The 11,784-nt window shown below is 36.4% G+C and overlaps 1 protein-coding gene across 1 annotated transcript; it reads right to left on the bottom strand.

Moving 5' to 3' along the window:
• Positions 1–4,194: 4,194 nt before the first annotated feature.
• LOC103666193 (olfactory receptor 4P4-like) lies at positions 4,195–10,918 on the bottom strand. Its single transcript, XM_008694214.2, has 2 exons — positions 10,006–10,918; positions 4,195–4,283 (listed from the first exon to the last, which is right to left on the bottom strand). The coding sequence occupies exons 1-2, from the start codon at positions 10,907–10,909 to the stop codon at positions 4,195–4,197; spliced, it is 993 nt and encodes a 330-aa protein (XP_008692436.2). The 5' UTR covers positions 10,910–10,918.
• Between the last annotated feature and the right edge of the window lie 866 nt (positions 10,919–11,784).

The following is an 11,784-nucleotide window of genomic DNA, read 5'->3' on the forward strand; positions in this document are numbered from 1 at the left end:
GGCACATTATCTCTCTCTCAAATAAATAAATAAATAAATAAATAAATAAATAAATAAATAAAATCTTATAAAAATAAATTGAACAGAATCTACATTAAGTATTTATTGACTTGTACATTATTGCAACACTCTATTCTGCGGTCGTGATATCTGTACCAGGATCTTTTACTTGAATCTAAATTTGCCTATTGATTTTCTTCTCCCCCTCTCCCCAAAGGGGGACATTGAGAATTTCCATGTAGGACAGTAAATAATTATTTACAATTCACAGCTTCAGTCACTACTAGAAACATAATTTTGATGATGAACAGAATTTGAGAAACTTTATTTCTGAATGATTTTATAGAATATTACTGAGAGCCTGTTATTCATTATTTTTAAAAAATAACATTTTTTCCTGTTTTATAAATTCCCATTGCTACATAGTAGCATTTCAAGATATTTTAGTTTTTAGCTAAAACATTTGTAATTTTTCATTTGTTGAAATTCTACTCATTTGCATGTTTTTGTCAGTCTTATTTCAAGATACTGCATGTATATCACTAGAAACCAAAATAATCTTTGTGAAATTCTGTACCTAAACTTTTTAAAAACCCCTTGTTTCACATGTCTTTCCATATAATCAAGTAAGTTTTGCGAAATTTTTGTGTAGTCTTCAAACTTAGTTAATATACAATATTGTAAATAAACTGTGCAAGACTATTATACAGCTTTAATAAATGTCAAATAAAGTACAGATTCAAAATAAAGTAAGTTGTTCACAAAAATAAAATAGGAAAACGAAATTCAGAAACTTATAGAATACGAATATGTTTCCAATTGCATGTGGAATTAGGCATAAAGTAGTTTTGAAATAAAGTATTCTGATGCTCTAAAAACTATATGTCCGTGTGTTTCTCAGAAATTTAAATTAATTTCTTTAGTTTTGGATTTTAGCTTTTTTTTTTTTTTAGATTATAACTTCTGAACTACTAAAGAATATCTGTCATTGTGTGGTCTGGCTTCTAAGTCCAATGTTTGCTAAAAGTATGATTAAAATATTTCCCTCAATAATCCACTAATCATTATAACATTGGTTTACTTTCTTTGGCTCAATTGTTTTTCATGAAGGTTCCCCTACCTATAACATCTTTATACCCCACAAAGTTAACTTGGTTAAATAAAAGTTTCTACCACAATTTCAAATTTTAACTGTAACAAACTCTTAGTGTATCAGAAAGTAAAAACTCAGTGTAACAGAATGTAGGATGCTATACACTTACCTCAGTGGGCTCAGATGAAATGTGTATTTTAGGAAGGCAGCTGTTTTGAAATATAAGAAAGTCTTTGTTATTGTACATATTCATGCATAAACTGATCTCTTTCTTAATAGGAATAAGGAGGAATGCTTGTAAGCACGATTTGGGGTCTAAATGAAATTCACTGCCAACTTTAATATGCTTTATCTAACTCTACTATTTTGCTCTCCCAAAGTGGAAATTTTGCTTATAATGATGTGCCATTAAAACTAAAGTATGCTAAGACATTTCTATAATAATTAAATTGTCATATGCTGCAAGAGACGTTATTTGCTTTAGAATGAAATTACATAGAATAGATATAAAGAACACACACTTAGCCCAGCACATGTGTGCTGGGACCCTTCCCAAACCAAGGTGACAAGGGTAATTCACTAACCATAAGATCTGAGTGGCTGTCTGGTTAGTTTGGGGGCTGCATCAGGAAGCATTCCCTCCTCAGATACTCACTCTGCCACTTTATCTCTAGTACCAAAACCTGGAATCAGATGCAGACAGTTACAAACCCAGAATGAAACACATCCTGATGAATTCTCTGCAAATATTCTGATAATTTCAACACATCTTAAACTTTCTGCAGTTTATAAGGGAAGTGGCCTTGCAATATTCACTAAGACTCAGTGATGCAAGAAGTGGGTCTTCATCCCTCAGGAAAGGAGCCTGGGAATTTTGAAAGCTGATTTATCTTCTTAATAATAGCTCAGAAGGAAAAGTAAGCAAAGTGATTTTACATTCCTGCAAAAGCTAGCACAGTATTTAGGACCCAGGAATCATCCATTTATTTTATGCCTATGCCTGAACACAATTTGGTTCAGAGGAATAGAATAAAATTTAAGTGGTAATAATAGGAATCAACAGGTCTTTGAAAGCTCTATGTAATTATATTCCCAAAGGCATTTCTAGACAGGTCTTAGCCCAAGTGTTTCAAAGCCAACGTCCAGAGCAATGTGTTTGGTGGTCTTGCGTATAAACTTTCCACATTTGCCTATCTGGAAAAAAATTGGCCCTTTTCCCCTGAAGGCTCAAAAAGGCTATACCCTGACTACCCTGTGCTCTTGCAACTTTCTAAAGAACAGGTGGGAAACTGTAGCCGGTAATAGTATCAGATTAGCTTTAAGGAAATCTAAGATGAAGTAGTAGAAGGAGCACCAAAGATGGCCACTTACAGTCGTTATTTCTTTATTTATTTTTTATTTATCAAGATCTTTGATGTACAGGTTAGGTAGATAAGTAAAATCAATGGCTTGTGATATTATAATTGGTATGACATGACCATTGATGGATGAGCTCTTGAAAACTGGAGACAAGATAAGAAAGGAATAGAGAACACGTCCCCATAACTTGGAAGGGAAGAAAAGCAAAAAGGATATGGAAAAACCAGAGGAAAGAAGCAAAGTACAGCAAAGCCTTATTTTATTTTTTTACTTTTAAAAAGTGCTATTTATTCAAGAACTTTAACAATGTAATCAATATATTTGTTTTTTTAAAAGCAATCCTTTATGTATATCGTACAGATGCATATGGTCAACATTTAGTGTTTTTCAGAGAGGATGATAAATATTCTGCTTTTATTTTTTCTCCATATTATAATCCACAATGTAACGAAAGCTATATTGTTGTTTACAGTGGTTTACCTTCACACAGTAATTTTCAGCCTTTTTTAAAATTTAAATTCAATTAGCCAAGGTATAGTACATCATTGATATAATATTCATTGATTCATTAGTTGAATATAACACGCAGCGCTCATCATATCACGTGCCCTTTTAATTTGTTTTCCATCGGTTCTGTCTCTGCTCCCTGACTATTCGCAGGTAGTTTAGACTCAGTCTCATCTGCATGCACTGAAGCCAGGCAGTCTCTCCGTATCATACGCCAATCTGGGCGTGTAATGTTTTCTCATGCAAGAAGTGTCCACAAATCAAATTTTATATTTATTCTGTCACCTTAGCCAAAGATTAACAAAAATTTGCTGAGATATTTTTGAGTGGATTAGGTGCATCATGTTACTTAATGTTCATAAAAATGCTTATTTTCACAAAAATATTATTAGCTTTATTATGCGATAAAAACAGATGGTTCTAGAGGTTAAGTAGCTCAAAGAGCCAGTAAGCAATTGAAGAAGAAAATGTGTTATTCTAGTTTACTGCTTCCTTTGGAACTTTAAATGCTTACTAACCCCGAGGATTTGAAGGATTCTAGCCCTTCACCTTAAAGGCCATTATAACCCAGTGATTGAGAGCTTGTCTACATGACCGTTATGCCCAGTGTTGAGCAAGCTGTGCCCAAGAGCTGGCCTGTACCAATCTGCAGCAAGAGACAGCGGGTCATGTCTCTCAACTTCTCCCTGTACACACACTTGGACAACCCTTAGAGAAGGACACAAGGTGCATTCACATCCTCAACTGTTTAATTCATCCCTCTTTATACACTAGTTCTGCTGCATAGTTTTAATTTTGGTGAAATACAAATCATCATTTTTTATGGACTATTTTGTTTAGATTAATTTATTTTATTTAGTGGAAGAGAGTAAGAGAGAGAGATGGAGAGCATGGTGGAATGGCAGAAAAAGGAGAGAAAATCTCAAACACTCCACGCTGAGGGCTAGACCTGCATGGGAGCTTGATCTCACATCTCTGAGATTACCACCTAAGCCAAAATCAAGAGTCAAATGCTTAAGCAACTTTGCCACACAGGGGCCCCTATTTTGAATAAATTTTCCTGCTTGGGTTGATCCAGGATCCTGTTAGGGTGAAAATAGTGTTTGTCACCTTCTTGCACTTCTCTTTGGAGACGTTGCTGGGTAACCTTTTGATTATTACTACTGTCAGGATGAGTCAGCACTCCGGAGTTCAATGTACTTCTTTTTCCAACAATCCGTATCTGACACCTGCTTCTACACTTCCATAGCCCCTAGAATGATTGTGGATGCCCTTTTGAAGAAGATCACTATCTCTTTCAGTGAGTGCATGAGACAAGGCTTTTCATTCCATTCCTTTGGCTGCCTGAGATTCCTCATCCTTATCCTCCTGACCACTGATGGCTAAGTGGCCATCTGTAAGCACCTACACTACACAACCATCATGAGTCCATGGATCTGTGATGTGCTGGTGGCTGTAGCCTGGGTGGGGTCCTGTGTGCACTGTGTAGCTCAGATGTTTCTGGCCTTGAGTTTACCTTTGTGTGGTCCCAATGTGAGCGATCACTATTTTTGTGACTTGCAGCCCTTGCTGAAACTTGCCTGAGCAGACATCTCTGTGATCAATCTATTCCTGGTGTCCAAAAGTGGGGCCATTTGCGCACTGAGTTTGTCCTGCTGATGTGCTCCTGTGTTATCATCTTGCATTCACTGGTGTTTTGTTTTTTGTTTTTTTTTAAGATTTTATTTATTTATTTGACAGAGACAGCCAGCGAGAGAGGGAACACAAGCAGGGGGAGTGGGAGAGGAAGAGCCAGGCTCCCAGCAGAGGAGTCTGATGTGGGGCTCGATCCCAGGACTCCGGGATCATGCCCTGACCTGAAGGCAGACGCTTAATGACTGCGCCACCCAGGTGCCCCCCATCTTGCATTCTCTGAACACCACAGTGCTGAAGGGAGGAGAAAACCCCTCCCCCACATCATTGTGCTCATCCTATTCCTTGGTCCTTGCATATTTATATACACACACCCTGCAACCACCTTCCCCATGGATAAGATGATAGCTGTGTTTTATACACTTGAAACACCTTTGCTCAACCCTCTGATGACACCCTGAGGAATGCAGAAGTGAAAGTACCATAGGAAATTATGCACCAAGATGTGCATTTAAGATGATCAAAGACGAAAGGATGTTTCAAATGTTTCCTCATAGATTGGATTTACCTAGAAGTCCATAAGGAATATCATCTTCTTAATGTGGAGCTAATACAATCCTGTCTTTGGACATGAGCACTACTTCCTTCAGGAAAATAAGCTGTATGAACACACACACTGGTTGGTCTTAAGTCGGTTTTATGTAGAGGAATAGATAGCAAAAGGTACAAAGAGACACATAAGGTCTATAGCCTTAGAAGTCCTTCACCATTCTGTCTCTGCCTGTCTTGCCTGCCCAGTCACTTGTGGCTTTGATCTAGCGCTTGCCCTGTCCCTCTTCATGTGGACTCCTGGTGTCCTCTGCTGCTCCGCTGCTCTGTCCCACCTGTATGTTTGCATCCACAGACTGGAGGCTTTCCCTCCTCCAGTTTCCTTTATTAGGCACTTCCCTGTCATCATCGCTGACCATGAACCTTCATAGATTTAGTTGTTCTTCCTGACTTGGTAGAAAGTATCCGCTTCAAATAATTATAGGAGATTCATGTTGTAAAGGACACTACCTAATAATCTCCCTTCCAATTTTGGGGGTTATATTCTGAAATCCCTTCTTTTAAGATTTATTTATTTATTTTAGAGAGACCGAGAAAGACAGAGAGACAGACAAACAGAGGGGCAGACAGGGATGGCATGAGCATGGGGGGTGGCAGAGGGAGAACCTCAAGCTGACTCCTACTGATCATGGAGCCGAGATGGGGATCCCATAACCGTGAGATCATGACCTGAGCTGAAATCAAGTGTCAGATGTTCACCGACTGAGACATCCAGGCACCATTATATTCTGAAATCTTATGATATATTTAACTGCATCCTTCTAGAACAGTAACTGAATTTGGTGAATAAATTCATGTTTCTGAGGTAGTTCTTTGATATTAAGAAGATTTTAGTGGTTGAGATTATGTGCCTATTAGAATTCTCTTGGTTAAATCTACTTTATGCTCTTGTATTGATTCCTTCTAATTTCGGGGGTGTTAGGTGTCTCTTGAATCATACTAATTATGGTGATTTGTCTGTAATATTAGTTATCATAAATACAGTGCAGATGACCCAAATTAAGGATGATATATTTATGTAGCAGAAGTAGAGAGTGTAAGCAGTAGATAACAGCGAATTTTAAAATATTAATTACTAAAACAATACATGAGATAATTCAAAAGCAGATATTTCGGATTTGAAATAGAAATATTATGTCACCGATATGAATCATGAATTCCTTTTCTGGATAAGGATAAGCTGCTCATAGTTAAAAAAAAAAGAATCACTGGTTGGCAGAGATTCAGGGATAAAGGAGAAGGGGTGAAGAGGTGGTTCATGTGGCATTTTTAGGGAAGGGAAACTACTCTGTGTGATACTGTAATGGTGGATACATGACATACTGCCTATGTTAAAATCCATAAAACTCGACAACACCAAGGGTAAATCCTAGTGTAAGCTATGGACTTGAGGAATAGTGTACCAATATTGGTTCACCAGTGGTAACAATTGACCCCACTGCAAGATGGCAGAGAACAGAAATTGTGAAGGACAGAGAGTGTATTTAGGAAATCACTGTACTTTTTGTGTAAGGTTTCTGCAAAGCTAAGTCTGCTTTAAAAAATAAATTCTATTTAAAAAACATATTCATGAAAATGTGTCATTCTGCCATTACAGTGCTTAAAAATGTTTTATTAGATTTTTTATACAAATTTATTATCTAAGTACACCTTTTAATCCACATTTTGATTCCCCAAAATCCTTTACAGTTTATGCTGGTATGCTATACTAATGTCATTAATAAATATAAAATATTATATTTTTTGTGTGTACCTTTTTAAACATTGAGGTATTCTAAAGTGGAATCGTGAATTCGAATGTGGTTACACCTCATGGAGAATTTGCAGCCAAAGACATTAGCTACATTTCACAGGATAGTCTTTAATACTCAAGTTGATATGTTTTTCTCTTTTTCTTTCCATTCATATTTTCTTTCTTATAACATTCGAATGTTGTCAACGATTTCAAATCAATAAACACAGAAGTGGATATAATTTTTTAAATAGCTTAAGTCTCAAATAATAGCAATATATGCTTGGGTTTTCCTATTAAAATAACTAGATGTGTCTTAGTTTGTGATATGGAGTAATTCTAGAATCTACTTCTTCAAATCCTCAGGCAGGATTTTGTCCAATGAAAATGACTGGAATCTAAAAAGTTCTTATCACAAGAAAAAAATTGTCAGTATGTGTGGTGATGATGTTAGCTAGACTCATTGCAGTGACCATTTCTCAATACATTATGTTGCATACAAGAAACTAATATAATTTTGTTATACAGCATTTATATCTCAATGAAAAAGAAGACATACTCTCAACTTACTAAACATGAAAGCACTGTAATCAGTCTGAAGTCATTTCTGTGAAAGTCGTTGGTTTGCTAGAATGCTAAAGTCCTGTTATTTTGGAATGTATGTCTACATTTGTAGCAGAAAACATCATTAGCCCTAGGTCAATATTGCTTGCAAATAATAATTGTGATAATTTTGATCACTGACAATTTTCTTTTCTTTTCTTTTTTTTTTTTTTTTAGATCTTTTTAAATTTATTTATTCGACAGAGAGAGAGACAGCCAGCGAGAGAGGGAACACAAGCAGGGGGAGTGGAGAAGAAGAAGCAGGCTCATAGCAGAGAAGCCTGATGTGGGGCTCAATCCCATAATGCCAGGATCAGGACCTGAGCCGAAGGCAGACGCTTAACCGCTGGGCCACCCAGGCACCCCTGATCACTGACAATGTTCTAAAAGAGAAACTTACATTATTAAGAAAGCATGATAACGAAAACAAATAATATCCACTATATAAAAGAGTCCTTTAAAATGAATCTGTTGTTTACTTATCTGAACTTCTCTTTCATTTTTAGAGACACTTTTCTTTGCTCCAGTTAAGTAATTAAACATTATAGGAGAAAAGTTTTAACCTGGCAACAGTGTTGTTTCTTTAGACTAAAGGCTGAGACTCTGTAGGCTTCCTCTCTGCTGTAACAGCTCTGGTTAATTTCACCTTCCTCATTATTCTTTCTGCTCTTTATACCTGTTTGTATGGTGCCTCCAGGCTGATAGGAACTCTTGCAATTGACTTACATGTTCTAAACTGCTTTCTGTATTTTTACCATCTTCCTTTTAATAAAATCCTGTTATCTAGCATCTTCTCTATAATGATATTTGCTATTTCTTAAGTGACTTTTATTTAAATCCTATCAAGCATGCAAAAAAGGTCTTTCTTTAATTATTTTTCTGTAGAAATTCTTTTTCAGTCTCTTCTTCATTCCACTTACACGTTTTGATATATCTATCGTGCCATAGTGTATATTTTTAATTAATAAACTTTATTTTTTAAAGCAGCTTTAGGTTCACAGCAAAACTGAGCAGAAACACAAATATTCCCTGTAATACTCCTGTCCCCACACACAGACAACCTCCCCCGCCAGAGTGATAGATCTGCTACAGTCAGAGGAACCTACACTCACACATCATTATCTCCCGAATAGCTTTTCATTAGGCTTCACTCTTGATGTACATTTTACGGGTTTGACATGTATAAGGACCTGTATCCACAATGGTAACAACATGCACAAGTGCTTCCTGCTCTAAGAATCCCCTGTGCTCTGCCTATTCATTCTACCCTCCACACTGACCCTTGGCAAACACTGATGTTGTAGATGTGTCCATTGTTTTGTCATTTCCAGGATTCATAGAGTTCCAATCACATGACAGGTAGCTTTTTCAGATTGTCTTCTTTCACTTACTAATACACAGCTAAGTTTCGTGCATGTCATCTTGTGGCTTGATAGCTCATTTTTTTTCGTGCTGAGTAATAGTCCATTGTCCACATAAATAACAATTCATTTATCTAGTCACATATGGAGGGACATTTTGGTTGCTTCTGAGGTTTGGCAAGTATGAATAAAACAGGTATAAACATCCATATGCAACCAACATGTGCTTGGGAAACATAATTTGGTTTTCTTTTTGGTGTTAGACCATGTTTTAAAATGTCTTTTCCTAGCCTTTCATTTATTTATTTATTTTTCTCTTTTTAACAAACAAGGTCCTTGGTTCTGGATCGAATAACTTCCCACTTATCGATTTTTACTTTATCAATGTTATTGTTCAGTCCCTTAGGTTTTATGGAAAATGTTTTATGTTCTGGCCAATAGGTGTAGTAACAAGTAATTATGTTTTCAGCGTCCTGAGTTGTTGATTCTTACTCTGTGTTAACCTGGTATTAGTATTATACGTAACATCAAGGCAGGAGAATTGATCACCAGGAGCCACTTTAAAACAGGTTCCACTATACGGATTTTGTGTTGAACAGGTGATTTCTGAATGCCTCTAAGGATGTATAAATGAATGTTCTATCATAAAGATATTCGTGATGCTGTAAAATCATTATTTTAATTTTAGATTTCAACTTGGTCACTTGTGCAGAATGTGTATCACTGACTGGCATATAAGCCCAGGATTTTTAACAGAATTATTATTAAAATTGTTTCGCCATTATAATTCACTGACTGAATAGTTTTGCCTTGTTTGATTTGGCCCAGACAGTTTCTTCTGCTGATATCCCTATCACACTCCTTAGTACTCCATAAAATTAAGTTTTCAATTAATTCTGGTATTTGTGAATTAGGAGGCATTTAGCTATTCCTTTAAATTTCTTTCTAATTCCTCTTTCTTTAATGATTTTCATTCATGTTAGCAATGAATATAAACTCTAAGATATATTTCTTAGCTCCTTTAGTGACATCAAGATCATTTTTATATAAAAATGCTTAGTTATATGTTTCCTCAAATTAACCATGTGCTTCCTTTGAAAATAATGTTTGACACCAAACTCTTCTCATGGCATTTTTCATCTCTCTATTTCTCAGAGTATAGATTAAGGGATTGAACATAGGAGCAATGACGGTATAAAATAGAGCAAATATTTTGTCCTCAGGGAACGTGGCTGGAGGTCGGAGGTAGGCAAAGATTGAAGGCCCAAAAAATAAGATGACCACAGTGATATGAGACCCACAGGTGGAGAGGGCTTTGTGTCTTCCCTCATCTGAGTGATGTCTTAGACTAAACAATATAATGACATAAGAAGCAAATAAGACAATAAAGGTAACTAGGGTGACCATACCTGAATTGGCAACCACAAGGACGCCAGTGATGTAGGTATCAGTGCAGGCAACTTTCAGCAGAGAGAAGATATCACAAAAGTAGTGATCAATTTCATTAGGACCACAAAATGGCAATTGGATTGTCATCATTAATTGAGGGAAAGAATGGAGAGCGCCACCAGCCCAAGCAGCTAAGACTAGGAGATGGCACCTTGTCCTGTTCATGATAAGCATGTAGTGGAGAGGTTTGCAGATGGCAGCGTAGCGATCAAAGGCCATGACTGTGAGGATAAAGACCTCAATGCTCCCAAAGAAATGCACAGCAAAGAGTTGTAACATGCAATTATCATAGGAGATGGTTTTTGTCCCTCCTAGTAGGTCAACAATTAACTTGGGTGTAACCGTAGAGGTGTAGCAGATGTCCATGGAGGATAAGTGGATGAGGAAGTAGTACATGGGTTGGTGAAAAAGAGGGCTGCATCGAATGGAGACAAGGATCAGAAGGTTTCCTGCCAACAGGGCAACGTACGAGAATAAGAAGAGCACAAAGCAAAATATTTGAATGTTCTGGTCATACGAAAGTCCTAGAAGTATGAATTCTGAGATGTTTCTCTGCCTCTCCATATACTTGAGCTTGCTGTATGTTATACACGAATGAGTATGTATCTGAAGGAAATAAACAGAAGTTTGGTGAAAACTTAACACTATGAACTCAATGATATAAAATTTACTAAAAGTAGATTGACGTGAATATCCTATCAATATTAATTATTCTTAATTTTTTTTAAGACCTTATTTATTTATTTGACACAGGGAGACACAGCGAGAAAGGGAACACCAGCAGGGGGAGTGGGAGAGGGAGAAGCAGGCTTCTGGCTGAGCAGGGAGCTGGATGCTGGGCTTCATCCCAGGACCCTGGGATCCTGTCCTGAGGGGAAGGCAGAAGCTTAAGGACTGAGCCACTCAGGTGCCCCTTATTCTTAATTTCTTAAATTAAGCTGTTTTATATTTTTATTAAGTTTTTTATTCTATAGAAGCATTGTGGAGTAATTTTATACTGGGAATAATGGGAATGATTATATTTGTTAATTCTACTGGTAATGATTTTTAAATATTTAAATGATATTCTGAAAATTAAAGACTATTCATTTTTATTAGTTATTATTTAGATAAGAAAGAAGATTTGTAAAAATTGTTCCAACTCAAAAAATGTTTTGTTCCATGTATCTTAAATGTTTGTGGCTAATACATAATGTCCACTATCCTATTTTCAACATTTTCTGGTCAAATTCCATGAATTATCTAGGATTGAATCCTCAGGAAATGCAAATGTACCAGCCTGAACTGCAAATGGTTAACTTGTGCAAAGCACACTCTTTTTTTGCTATGTGACCCAACATTGCCAATGGGTCATGCTAAACCAATGGAATCACTGTTATTTAAAAAAGCAAAGAATGATGAAAAAGTATACAGCAAAATAAAAAATATCAATTCATGAT

The sequence above is a fragment of the Ursus maritimus genome, unplaced genomic scaffold, assembly GCF_017311325.1.
Source record: "Ursus maritimus isolate PB19 unplaced genomic scaffold, ASM1731132v1 scaffold_23, whole genome shotgun sequence".
Classification (NCBI taxonomy): domain Eukaryota; kingdom Metazoa; phylum Chordata; class Mammalia; order Carnivora; family Ursidae; genus Ursus; species Ursus maritimus.

What these genes read in the sequence shown, in the direction of transcription:
- LOC103666193 (XM_008694214.2), bottom strand. Translation starts at nt 10,909, where the DNA reads ATGGAGAGGCAGAGAAACATCTCAGAATTCATACTTCTAGGACTTTCG. An exon ending in CATGAGAAGAGTTTGGTGTC is followed by an intron (nt 4,284 to 10,005) that starts AAACATTATTTT and finishes AGGAATGGAATG; the next exon opens with AAAAGCCTTGTCTCATGCAC.